Source organism: Malaclemys terrapin, chromosome 1 (assembly GCF_027887155.1).
Source record: "Malaclemys terrapin pileata isolate rMalTer1 chromosome 1, rMalTer1.hap1, whole genome shotgun sequence".
NCBI lineage: Eukaryota > Metazoa > Chordata > Testudines > Emydidae > Malaclemys > Malaclemys terrapin.
Window position 1 is genome coordinate 130,630,367 of NC_071505.1, and position 13,179 is coordinate 130,643,545.

General features: G+C 42.8%; 1 protein-coding gene across 6 annotated transcripts in view; it reads left to right on the top strand.

Moving 5' to 3' along the window:
- The window catches only part of FAR2 (fatty acyl-CoA reductase 2), a 230,340-nt gene extending 220,386 nt beyond the window's left edge, over positions 1–9,954 (top strand). For all 6 annotated transcript variants that reach the window (XM_054038920.1, XM_054038930.1, XM_054038904.1 and 3 more), the window contains 2 exons: positions 3,395–3,522; positions 5,701–9,954. In XM_054038920.1, coding sequence (XP_053894895.1) covers positions 3,395–3,522; positions 5,701–5,863 — 291 coding nt within the window. In that variant the 3' untranslated portion in view covers positions 5,864–9,954. The remainder of the gene's footprint in view (positions 1–3,394; positions 3,523–5,700) is intronic.
- Positions 9,955–13,179: the final 3,225 nt, after the last annotated feature.

Here is a 13,179-nt window from a genome sequence, read left to right on the forward strand (position 1 = left end):
TAATCTTGTCCTCTCCACCCTTCAACCCAATGGCACTGTGCTCCCTCTCACCTCTCTCCATGAAGGTAATCTTCCTCGTGGCCATCACTTCGGCTCTGCAGGTCAGCGAACTAGCTGCCATGATGGATTACCCCCTTATCCCCACACTTACACTGTCATAAAGACAAGGTTTTTTGCGACTGCATCCCACGTTCCTCCCAAAGGTGGACTCAGAGTTCCACCAAAACCAATGTATCCACCTCCCAGTCTTCCATCCTAAGCCACACGTCTTCCCTGCAGACAGTCTTCCCTCCATTCCCTCAACGTCTGTGATGCGCGAGCATTCTGCCTCCACAGAACTTATGCCTTTCGCATGTCAACAAGACTGTTAATTTCCATTGCTGACTGATTCAAGGGCCAAGCCCTCTCCTCCCAACAAATCTCAAAATGGGTATCCAGCTGTATCTAAGAATGCTACACACTTTCCAACATCCCGCCGCCTGACGGAATTACAGTGCACTCAATGCAGGCGCAAGCAGCCACATCCAGCTCCCTAGCAGATGTCTCCTGGCAGACATCTGTGGGGCCACGACGTGGTGTTCAGTACATACCTTCACCACCCATTACAGTATCACCCAAGAGACGGCTGAAGACACTGCAGTGGTCCATGCCATATTGCAGGCTGTGCTACCTCTTGCATCTTGGCACCCATCTCCATGCTGATCCCTGCTCGATACTCACCCACATTTGGAATACATATAGGGACCACAATACGAAGAAAAAGATGTTACTTACCTGTCCAGAGACAACCTGTACCTGCTGAGACTGGGGAACAGAGTGAGGGCAGTGGCTTCAGCAGATGTTACTGAGTCTGCTCAATCCATGTGAGCATGCTCAGTACAAGCCAAGCAGCATCTCTGGGGGGACACGTGCAGGGGGGGGCTCTATGTATTTTGCTGCCCCAAGCACCGCAGTCAGGCAGCTTTCGGCAGCGCACCTGCGGGAGGTCTGGCTGGTAACATGGATTTGGCGGCATGCCTGTGGGAGGTCTTCCGTTCCCGTGGCTTTGGCATACCTGCCGCCGAAGCCGCGGAACCGGCGGACCTCCCGCAAGCATGCCGCTGAAGGCTCCCTGACTGCCACCCCCACAGTGACTGGCAGGCCGCCCCAGGCATGGGCTTGGTCCGCTGGTGCATGGAGCCACCCCTGGACACATGACCCTTTGTGCCTCCCACCCACACGTCACCTCTGCCTGTAACTGGAGGTTCTTCGAGATGTGTGGTCCCTATTTGTAGTCAAATACCTGTCGTCCGTCCCCTTTGCTGCGGACTGATCTACTCAGCGGTAAGAGAGTGACTGAAGAGGCATTGACCCACATGACCGAATATAACCTCGCCTGAGATGCAAGGCGACTCATGACGCGTGTGCCAGTCAATGGACACTGCTACAAAAATCTTTCGGATCCGGCGTATGGCACACGTTTGGAATACAAATAGGGACCACATATCTTGAATAACCTCCAGTTACAGGACAGTAACCTCTTCTTTCCATTGATGTCATTGGGAGTTGCTCAGGGCTGTAAGTACAATATTTTAGAAAATAGTATAGTATCTTAGCCAGAGAAAACACACAGTGTGAACAAGTTCTTGTTAGATTTGAGCAGCCGTAGAGCAATAACTGAAGGATGTCAAAATCGAATGTACTCTTTGCTGGTTTTAAGTACTTCTGTACATGAGTGGGGCAGTGATGGAAAGATAAGCAACGGGGCTGAAGGAATACAATGAGCAGATCTAGGATGAGTTTCAACGTACCTGTGGGGCTGTATCATATACTTGTGGAGAGATGGGGACTCAGTGATCAAATAAAATTGGTCTAGTCCCTTGTGAAATACTCATGCAGATCTCCAGTGTAGAGATGTGGTACAAAGCCTCACAAGTCCTGGAATCCCTACACTGTGGATCTAGAGAGGCAGCAAATTCCAGGTATAGCTAAGTAACCTTCCTGTTTTCTGTGGCCATACCCAGAATTCTTTTCTAGCTCACAGCCCTGCTGATGCCAGTGCTCTTGCACCAAGCTGAAAGGGTTGGGTGGGCTTGAGAGTGAAGAGTTCTTTTCTGCATATCTTCCTTGAAAATACTTCTGTGGCGTCACATCAGCCATCTTGTTATTGATTCATAAAACCCTGCTTCACAGTTAACAGTTCTCTCTGCAAAGAAAGCACTTCCTCTTCATTCTTTTTTGTTTAAGCTGTTTCTTTGCTCTGTTAGACCTATAATCCCCTGAGAGCATTGCTGACACCTTTTCCATTTAAAATCTTGATCTATGAAACTAAATGTCTTTAGCAAGGCAATCAGACAAATTGATGTCAAACAACTGAATAATCAATTTCTTGGATTTCTGGAGCCACAGATGCCAAGAGAGAACATAGCTCTGCCCAGCTGAATTACTGACACGGGGACCTGTTGATTCAGTGTCTGGTCCATTTATTTTCACTAAAAATATAATCCCAGTATGACACCAGTGAACAGGGACTTGTTTTGATGTATTCTCAATATGCAGTCTCTGTTCTAGCAAGGTGGTATTTTTTTTGTGTGTGCGACTCTACATATACGGATAACTGCATGCAAGACAGTTGGCAAGAAATAACTAGTTTTTTAAAGTCGGAGGGTTGTGAGTTGAAAGCAGAGTCAGGTGACTAATGAAGAGTAGTATGATAGAGTTGGGGTACGTCTATACTTACTTCCTGGTCCAGATGTAAGCGATCGATCTTCTGGGATCGATTTGTCGTGTCTTGTCTAGACGCGATAAATCGATCCCAGATCGATCCTGGAAGTGCTTGCCGTCGACGCTGGTACTCCAGCTCAGCGAGAGGAGTACGCGGCATCGACGGGGGAGCCTGCCTGCCGCGTGTGGACCCCGCGGTAAGTTCAGACTAAGGTACTTCGAATTCCGCTACGTTATTAACGTAGCTGAATTTGCGTACCTTAGTCCGAAGAGGGGGGTTAGTGTGGACCAGGCCTTGGAGTAACATTTTTTCATTGTATCAGAGGGGTAGCCGTGTTAGTCTGGATCTGTAAGAAGCGACAAAGAGTCCTGTGGCACTTTATAGACTAACAGAAGTACTGGAGCATAAGCTTCCGTGGGTGAATACCCACTTCGTCAGACACATGTTTGATGAAGTGGGTGTTCACCCATGAAGGCTTATGCTCCAAAACTTCTGTTAGTCTATAAGGTGCCACAGAACTCTGTCATTTTTTCATTGCACATTTCTTCATTGAATCTTGTGGTTTAGAAATTTTTAGGCTTTGTTTCGAGTGGAGCTCAGTTCAAGATCACAGCATGAAGTTGTACAGCTTTACTCTTACTGCAAATCCAACTGTTGCATTTAATTAACTTTCCTTTTCTTTAATTCCAGTTATTCAACTTTGATGTGCGTCAGCTGCATTGGTCGGAATACATTGAAAATTACTGCATAGGAGCGAAGAAATATTTGCTGAATGAGGATATGTCTGGGATTCCTGCTGCAAAGCAGCACTTACGAAAGTAAGCCATACGTGGTCAACTGTGGCAACAGCCCCTCAGCTGCCTTGGGTAGCTGTATATAAGGGTTTTTAAGGCAAGGGTTTCCATTTTAATGAATGATACAATTCCTGGGACGAGGACAGATGAATCATACCTATGTCAAGTTGAGAATGATCTCATGTGAGATAAAAATGTCATAGCTCACTGTTTACATCAGCCGAGGATCTGGCCTAATATTTCCTTGCCCATCTTGTGAAGAAAAGGGGGTTTGGGCTGGCCCCATAGTCCAGCAGCAGCACATTATACTATCATGGAAGCAGTCAATCCTCCTCACCAGTGAGTTATTAGTCAATCTCCCCCCACCCCCATCCCGCCCGCAAAGTGGCAGAGAGGGGTTACAGATCTGTTGCTGCAGAAGATCCAAAGGTTCATTCAGGACAGGAAAAAATAAAGGGGTGAGGAGCAGCTTTGGATTTAGGGAAACTCCTTTCCAGGGGTTGTGTAAAACTCCTGACAATTTCCAGGGGTTGTGTAAAACTTTAAAACAGAATCTAGAAATACACTTGTACTGGAGATTGGGGAGATTTTACCCTCACTCCCTGTCTCCCATTCTCAAATAAAATAGAGGCTTCAAAGTTGGATTCGGTATTTTGGAACTAGAACCTATCAAGTTCTAAACAGGGCTGGCTGCAGGCACCAGCCTAGCAAGCAGGTGCCTGGGGCGGCCAATGAAGAGGTGGGGCGGCACGTCCGGCCGTTCGGCACATCCAGCCATTCGGCGGCGGGGCCATCACTCCCTCTCGGAGCGAAGGACCTGCCGCCGAATTGCCGCCCTAGAATGAAGGGGCGGTAGAGCTGCCGCTGCTTGCGATCGCAGCTTTTTTTTTTTTTTTTTCCCCTCTCTCTGCTTGGGGTGGCAAAAATGCTAGAGCCAGCCCTGGTTCTAAAACTTTCTAAATTAAAGATCTTGGGTTCCTTTTTTCAAATTAAAATAAGTGTAAGCCCTGCTCATCTCCTCCAGACCAAATACTCGGAAGTGCCAAAGAACATGCAAAGGGGGACAGAGGCACTTCTGCTGGAGGACCAGTGTTATGCCTTTCAAGGAACAGCACTTTTCACTCTGGAAAACACTTGCTGCTGTGAAACTACAAGTGTAAGACAGGCCGTTGCCATTGCTGGGATGTCACAAATGAATCATAAGTTTGAGTAATTTTTAAAGATTTATATTCCTAGTTTCTAAGTGCTTCTATAATAAATCAGGAACATATAAGCTACATAGTAACCCAAATGGATAGCATAAACTCCATCACTACCAGTACCAGCCAAAATATCAAAATAAAGTGCACACACACAAAAGACTAAGCAATCTTGACCAGGCTAGGTCACAGCTAGTTTGCTTTTGTCCTGATACTCATCTTGGCCAGACACTGGGAAAGTAAGGAATGTGTAGAATTGTAGAATCTGTGTTTGACAAAAGATAGACACAGAGATTAATATAATCAGCATAATAATGACATTTTAGCCTAAATCATCTCACAGTTTCCCCAAATGGCTTGACATGCACAATGAACAGGGGTGGTGGAAAAAAACAGAACCCTGCCAGACCCTGAAAGTGGACCATTGGGGAGGATGAATCATTGCCCGACATTACCTGTCTGAGATGTTGCAGCAAGGGAGGAACAAACCCACTGAAGGGGCATTTTGTCAATCCCTGCAAACATTCCATAAGCCAATCACCAAAACCTCATTGTCGACGTTATTAAAAGTTGCTGACACACCAGCGTAAAACATGGACAATAGGACATCTCTTAGTCCATCCCTAGGCAATTGACTGTCGATGTTAATTCAGTCTCAGTTCTGGTCTGAAATCAGAATGCATGGAATCAAAGACATCTGGGGCACGCTGGTGTAGCTGAATCTATCACATCACTGCATTCATTGCATTATAATTTCAATGCATCGTCATGTAGGAGACAGTGGCTTTGGGACACAAAGGAGACCCCTGTTTAGGCACCAATATCCTTGCTAATAAACAGAAATGGCAGGAGGGCCACATCATTCCACGTTATAAATAAGATCACTTCAAAAGTGTTCTGCAATGCAGAAATTCCTCTTTAAGTTTGATCCAAAGATGTTAAGGCTGCATCTCAGTATTGTTTTAAGTAATTTTTCTTAATGTCCTTCTCTTTTATTTGTCAGGCTAAGGAACATCCAGTATGCATTCAACACCACCCTCCTTGTGATCATCTGGCGCATTTTCATTGCAAGGTCGCAGATGGCTCGCAACATCTGGTACTTCGTTGTGAGCCTTTGCTATAAGTTCCTTTCCTATTTCAGAGCATCAAGTACCCTCAGGCACTGAAATAGCCAGTCAGCAGCCAAAAGGACCTTCCTCTCCTCTAAACAGCATCTATGGGCATCTGGGCTTGAAAGTAGCAGGGAATCCACCACAATCAACAGCTGCCTGCAGTCATTGTGCCCTGTTACTATGATCACAATTATCTTTTTACTAATGCTTTAATATGTGACGATCTTTCTTCCATAGGACCATGATAATTTTAAAGCCATAACTGAAGCTTTAGGCATGGGTTATTCTGGGTCTTTTGTCTAGATTCTGGTGTGCAAGAGGATGGATTAACCAAAGCTGCCATCTTTCCATCCAAAGTCTAAGAGCTGGACACTCTCATCCCTACCTCCCTCCTTAACAGTTGCAGATTTTAAAGTCATAGAAATTAGGAAAGGAATATGATAAGACAAGGAAATATCAAAGAAATAAATCAGTGAGAGGTTTTCTTAAATGCAATTCACAAATTCTAGCTCAATGAAACCAACAGGGCCAAATACCTTCTTAGATTGTGAAACCACATTTTTTATGTCACTCAAACCTAAAGGAAGTAAGGAAAAGTAAACTGTGGAAGGCTGATGAATGTGGTTTAGATCTCTATCTCAGGTTGCCAAGGACTGATACTTTCAAGCCCTGATTGATGAGATATACAGAAGCCGTGTACGTTTTTTATCAGCATGAACACACACACAAGTGACTTTACTATGGAGAGGCATTAATCTCTTTATAATTTGTCTTCCATTAAAAAGCCCTCTTTTATCACCTCTATAGCTCTTGCTTGGAAAATTTGTGTGGCCTGAGAGTAGTTATATTTACTCTCAACATTGAAGGAGAATGCTTGTGCAAACCTTGAAGAAAACTAATAAAGGTGTTTTTGAATCAGTCATTTAAAAACATCACCATGCTTTGAAATTTTGATTTTTGTCTAGCTGAAAAACAGCTTGTTACTCCCCTTTCAAACTTTCCATATACACCTCTATCTCCACATAACGCTGTCCTTGGGAGCCAAAAAATCTTACCGCATTATAGATGAAACCATGTTATATTGAACTTGCTTTGATCCGCCGGAGCGCGGAGCCCCGCCCCCCCCGGAGCACTGCTTTACCACGTTATATCCAAATTCGTGTTATATCAGGTTGCGTTATATCGGGGTAGAGATGTAGTTAAATTCCCCTGAAAATTTCTGCACCCACTTTGTTGAAGAAAGTGTCATTAAGCAAAGTTAGTAACAGTGTTTTGTTGTGGATCATGCATCCTGATCTTGCTCCCATTGATGTCAGTCTGAGTAATAGGCCCAGTCCTGTTTTCATGGATGCCAATAGGCATTTTTCATTGACTTCTGTTGCAGAGGGATTGCACATGATATATATAAGACATACTGCTCTATCAGCTTGCTGCAGCTTAGAAGGTGGACAAGGAGTTGCAAATAGGGTCCCATTGAAAGGCTGATTTTTGTATAAAAAAATAAATAAAAGATACCTTATTAAGCTTTCAGTTTTTAAATTATTAAGTCTCATTGACAACTGGAACATTTTCTTTACATTTAGTGAATTGAGTGAGCATTTGTTAAGATTAAAAGACTTTAAAATCACTCCTTTTTAAAATGTTTGCAAGTTTCCAATCTGTCCAACTTTGTGCCTTCTGCCTGCCCAAGCAAGTAACATTGCATCACAAAATGTGATACAAGAAGCAGTTTTCAAGGCCAAGAATAGTCAAATGTCTATGAAGTGGCCATTATTTCAAAATTATGCCTGCTTCTGACAGTGAAGGCAACAGAGGGGGAAAAATCATGGCCACAAGCAATATTTTTCTTTTAAAAAGTGAAAAGAACGAGTCAAGTTACCTCTCCTTCCGCATCCTCTACAGGACCATTTTCCAAATGAGAGTAACAGAGTTTAAACAAGTTGCCAAAGGAGGCTTTTGGTGGATCCCAGAATGTAGACGCTCCTCCCCCAGCTCTCTGAAATGGTAAAACCACGTCTTCTCACTAGACCACAGTACCTTTCCTACAGATTGCTTCAAGTCTCTGTACTTATGTCAAGTGTAAAACGGGCTACTAATGCTTAACCACCTTTGTAAGGTGTGTTGAGGTCTTAGGATGAAAAAGTGCTTTGTAAATGCAAAACTTTGTTAGCCACGTTTTTTCAGGTGGAGTAAGACAGACACAGAGGTTCAGTGAGGTGTCTAGCAGGCACTGCATCCTACTGGCTTAGCTGCTGCTTGTGCAATCAGGACATGTGGTTTTCTAGCCTTGGATCAGACATGTCATGTGATATGACTCTTTAACAGTGTTTGAAGTGAAGGTCAGGTGCACTGTACTTGTATGCATCACTAATATAGCTACTTAGTGAATGCGCCTAAGTTGTCAGGTCCACATGGAAGGAGGCAGGGCTGTCTCTGCAGGATTTATTGTTAGCTAGACCTGCACAACTCACTCCTTTATTTTAATAAGCAGGTGGCACATTCATCCCACTGATTTAAAACACTATCTTCATTTACCTGCACACAAGAGAAAATGAAAGGTTAAAAATAAACAAAACCTGGGTCATTCTGAAAACAAAAAAACTTCACTAAAAAAAGTCCCGTTAAGGATGCAAATTAGCACCAATGAACTGACCAAGCACATTTACAAAATCCAAGCATTTAAAAAGAAAGAAACAAATAGCTATGGCAATCTTAAATCTTACCCTGCCCACATAACAGACCCAATCCTACAATCAGATGCAGCAGGGCAAACCTTTCAGCTCACATGGAGCTCCATTGAAAGCAGTGGGGCTCTGAACATATCTGATGTGAAAGATCTACACCACACGCTATTTTCACAGATTCGAGTTATATTGATCCCCACCATCCCCTTCTTTTGGCCAGACCTACTTGTGACCGGTCATTCGCATATGCTATGCCCACCCCAACCAGTCTGTCTCCCCACATGCCTTGAACGTGTCAGGACCCTTGTATCTGCATGAGAATCAGGATGCAGTAGTTTTCACTCAGGAGGCTGGTGGTACCAACTTTAAGTTTTTCCAGGCACCTTAGTATTTTGCCAAATGCAACCATAGGAGCAAAGTGGGCCCTTTCTTTCTCACCCTTGAAGAGCAGCAGAGCTGGTTGGGGATATTGCAAATGCACAACTGTAACCACTTCTTCTCGTTCCAAGTGGCAAACTGTATTCTGGAGAGCTTTCACCATCTGCCCTGCCATCCTCTCAGCCTCATCCTTGTCTCTGAGGAACTCCAGCATTGCCAGCAAATAGCCCCTGACCTGTGTTGCCTTTCCTGAGTGAAAGACCAGGTTGCTAATTCCTCTAAACCTGAGCATAAGTATGATAAAATTTACATCTTTAATCCTCTCTTTCATGTGGCTCAGAACATCATCTCCTGATTGAGATCTTTCTGTGGACCAGACAAGGTCTCATCAAGGACAACTCTGGCCATGGTGTTCTGGTGCTTATGTTGACGACCTGGTGGAAATTCTCACTGAGCTCGGGCTTGCAGTGATTTCCCTGGGCTCTTGAGATCTTTACCACCTCACACCAACAGTCTATGGGACTTTTGCAGTGGTCTCCAAACACTGTGCTCATCAACATACAGCCACTCTTTCTCAGTGAACTCAAAGCCGGGGGAAGTTCTCGCTAAAAAAAGGAAACAGATGCTTGCTTTGCCTTTGCCCTCCCACTCCTTTTGACAAAATGAAGCCAAATCCAGTTTAGTTTATTTATTTTAAAAAGTTGCAATTTTAAAGAGATCCTGTAGGAAATCACACTTATTGGCTCATTGGCATTACACTTGCTGGGCAAAACTAATTTTTCAGTTTGGTGGCAGTTTTGGAAAAAAAAATTGGTTTGGGTCAAAGAATGTGAAATTTTTTGGAATTTTTGGTGAATTGAAAAAAAAAAAACCCACCGTGGGTCCCTTCCAAAGCAGGGATTTAAACCTCAATCTCCCACATCCCATGTGAGTGCCCCAACCACTGGACTAAAGAGCATAAGGGAGGGTGGCAATAGCAGCAGCACCATCACCTTCTCTTCCTGCCATGGCCAAAATTATTGGTGTCACATTTGTGAATAGGTTTGGGTTGATCAAAGCTGCATCTTTTGTTGAATAAACTATTAATAAAAAAAATTTCCATCCAGTGCGGAGTCATAAGTATACATGACTCACCCAGAGGGAAGGTTGCAGAAATGGGCTGATAGCATCTTTATGAGCGGAGGCCAGTTGGGCTAGAGATTTTTGCTGAGGCAGCATGCTTATTCCTGTGCAAAGTAATGGCTGCACTTCCCTGTATCATCTTGTTGACAGACGAAATGCTGTTGACCAATCAGAGCTACATCTAGTTTCCTTTTGCCACAGGTGGGACTCAGCAATAGCCTAGAATCTTCCCTGCTCCCCCATTGCCCTTTATGAACAAGCAACTTTGAAGACAAAACTGGTGGTCACATACTTTACAATCATGACAGTTTATTTGCCACAGCATCACAAAACAGGATAGGATCAGTTAGTATCCAGTAGACTTACCATGCAGTTACCACTTCATATTGTGACAGAATGCTGGAGAGTTGTCATAGTTACTCGGGAAACTAACCTGAGATACGCTGAACCCGATGTACTCTTGTTTTAGTCAATATTGTACACACACATCAGGCTATAGCTATAAGCTGAGTGGTATGTAGAAGCTATGGAACACTGAATATCGTTTCATTGTCAAATGATTTCTGTGTTATAGAAAGTCTGTCAAACTGTTAGCTTTCAAATAACAAATTGTATACTTTTTTAAATTAAACTAAATACCCCTGCTAAAAATCACCACCATTAATCTGAATATGCCATTTGACTGACAAGTCAATTTGTTTCCAGAGAATTTGCTGCAAAATGAGGTTTTTCAATACATTTGCAGGAAAACTTGACAACCAGGCCACATTTCTTGGGGGCACTTTTGGTCAGCTTTTGCTGCTGCATGATGTTTTCAAGGCGACCTGGTGCACCTCTGTGTGTGGGGGTGAGTGTACATATCTGTATGTGTATTTATACATTTTCAGCACCAATCATCACACTACTTCCAGAAATGTTGCAACTATCTGATCTTTTTGAAAGGCCAGGCTGTAACCAGTTATTATGTGATTTTCTTCATCAAATTAAGATGAAGTCAAAACCCCCTTCCTAATTTCCCAGGTTTAAAAAAAAAAAAAAATCCACCAGTGTAATCAGTCATCGTACATGAATCCTTATGCAACTTGGAAAAGGCAGGGGGAGGGGCTTTCTGTTTGTTTTTAAATAAACTGCAGCTTCATGATTTAAAGTGTGGTGTTGCTCCTCTTGCACTGAAGTTCTACTGCAGATAACAAGGATGAACTTGTTGTTCAACTGGGCCTTGTATTCTAGAGCAGAATAGATAATATATTGTACATTCCCAGCAAATGTATCAGTAATGATCTTGCTAAATGGTGCTACACCTTGGTAAGAAGGTGATTAAAAACTTACTTAAGGGCAAATAAAAATGTGCGTATTAGGAGTAATTTAACAGAATTAAAAAGGTACTATCCCAGTTTCTCAGTTACTAAAGAAAGAAATTGTGATATTTTTTCAACGAGTACCATAGAAAATGAAACTGCTTATATATTGTTTCTTGATCACTAAGCATAATCTTGACAATAGAATGAACCCCCTTTATAGTAAAATATTGTCCCACTGCCCAAAGTTTATATGGTTATAACTGATATTTCTATACACCTTTCCCTATGAGACAATTTGCTGTTATAAATGTTACTTATGAAGTTTCTAATTCAAAAGTGTAATGTTTTGAGCCCTCCATGTCAAAGTTGTAAGGTCACAGAATACAAGAACCTCAGCCACAAAATTGCTAATATTAATTTTATGTTATTTTAAACCTTTAATAAATAAAATATTTTAAAACAGTTGTTAGTATGCATTAATCTACTGGAGTTGCTGAGGAAAAGTTATTTACGAGCAATGGTGTTTTTCCATACGCCTCTTCTTCACCATTTCAAAACTTGGGGTGGAAAAGGGTATGTTTTACATGGACTTAGCTCAAGCCCTCCACCTACAGGATTCAGGAGGCAAAAGGCAGCTAAAGGGGCTATAAGGGGAAAGAGAATTTCTACATTTAGTTTGGGAAAGAGCATGGTTTGGGATATAGACACATCCTCTTTGTTTTTTTCTACATGGGTGCCCACCAGACACCCTTACACCTGGAAAGTGAAGGTGACATAGCTTCAGCAGGGGGTAAATGGTTGTTGCTCCACTGACAATTTCCACCGGCTGAGGATCTGCCCAAAGCAATCTTATGTTTAATTTATAAATTAAGGATCTGATTCTCAATTACGCTAGAGCCACTTTGCATCACTCTGGCAACTTAAAGTCAGTATAAATATAATTTACTCCCACTTAAAGGGCTCCTTGTGAAAATGAGAATTAGACTCTAAATATATGCCCAAAATTGCAGACCGACTTCTCTACATTAAAACATTAAGTAAACTGCCACTCTTAATCCAATAACAGGCGTGACCTGCCCCGCAAAAAGCTCAGCATACCTAGGGCAAGTGCAATGCTTGAACACAGCTTGAAGTGACTTCATGCTTATATTCTGACTCAATTGTAGCCAGTTAGAAATGGTGACGTAATAAGATGGACTATGAAATGTGCAAGGGCCATTTTACATGCAAAACAGATCTCATAGGTTACTGAATTAGAGGCATCATTCTTAGGGTTGCCCGTTTAGGTTGGACGTATTCCTAGAAGTGCCATCACACGACAATCTTTAAATTAAAAATTAATCTTTAATTCCTGGAGATTCCAGGACAATCCTGGATGGTTGGTCACCCTACTCATTCTGGAAAATCACCTTGACCTAGAATTTAGGGCCTCAAGGTCTCCAGGTGCCTAAACGAAAGATGTCAAAAGGTCTGGGTTCAGCAACAATCTTTTGTGAAGAGAAAGCTGACTCCCTCACTGGTCTGAAATGTGAGCAGAGGTCCAGATCCTTAAAGGTATTTAAGCTCCTAAATTCCACTGATTTCAATGGACGTTAGGAGCCTAAGTACCTTTGAGGGTCTGGGCCACAGAGACCTTCCCTATGTCATTTAAACTGTTCAAAATTAACTCTAGTGACTTATGGGGATCTGCCTTGAAACAGTCTGGATTCTGAGAGAAATGTCATAGCATGTTCAGGGATTTCTATTTAAGAAACCCACAACTGGATATGGAATTCACGATTTCTCTGTTTCCTGACATGGGCGAAGAGGAAGGGCTTGACCAAACATAGTAGAGCCAATTCCCTATACGGTGCAGGCCGTACTTTGTATAAGCTTGCATGAATTG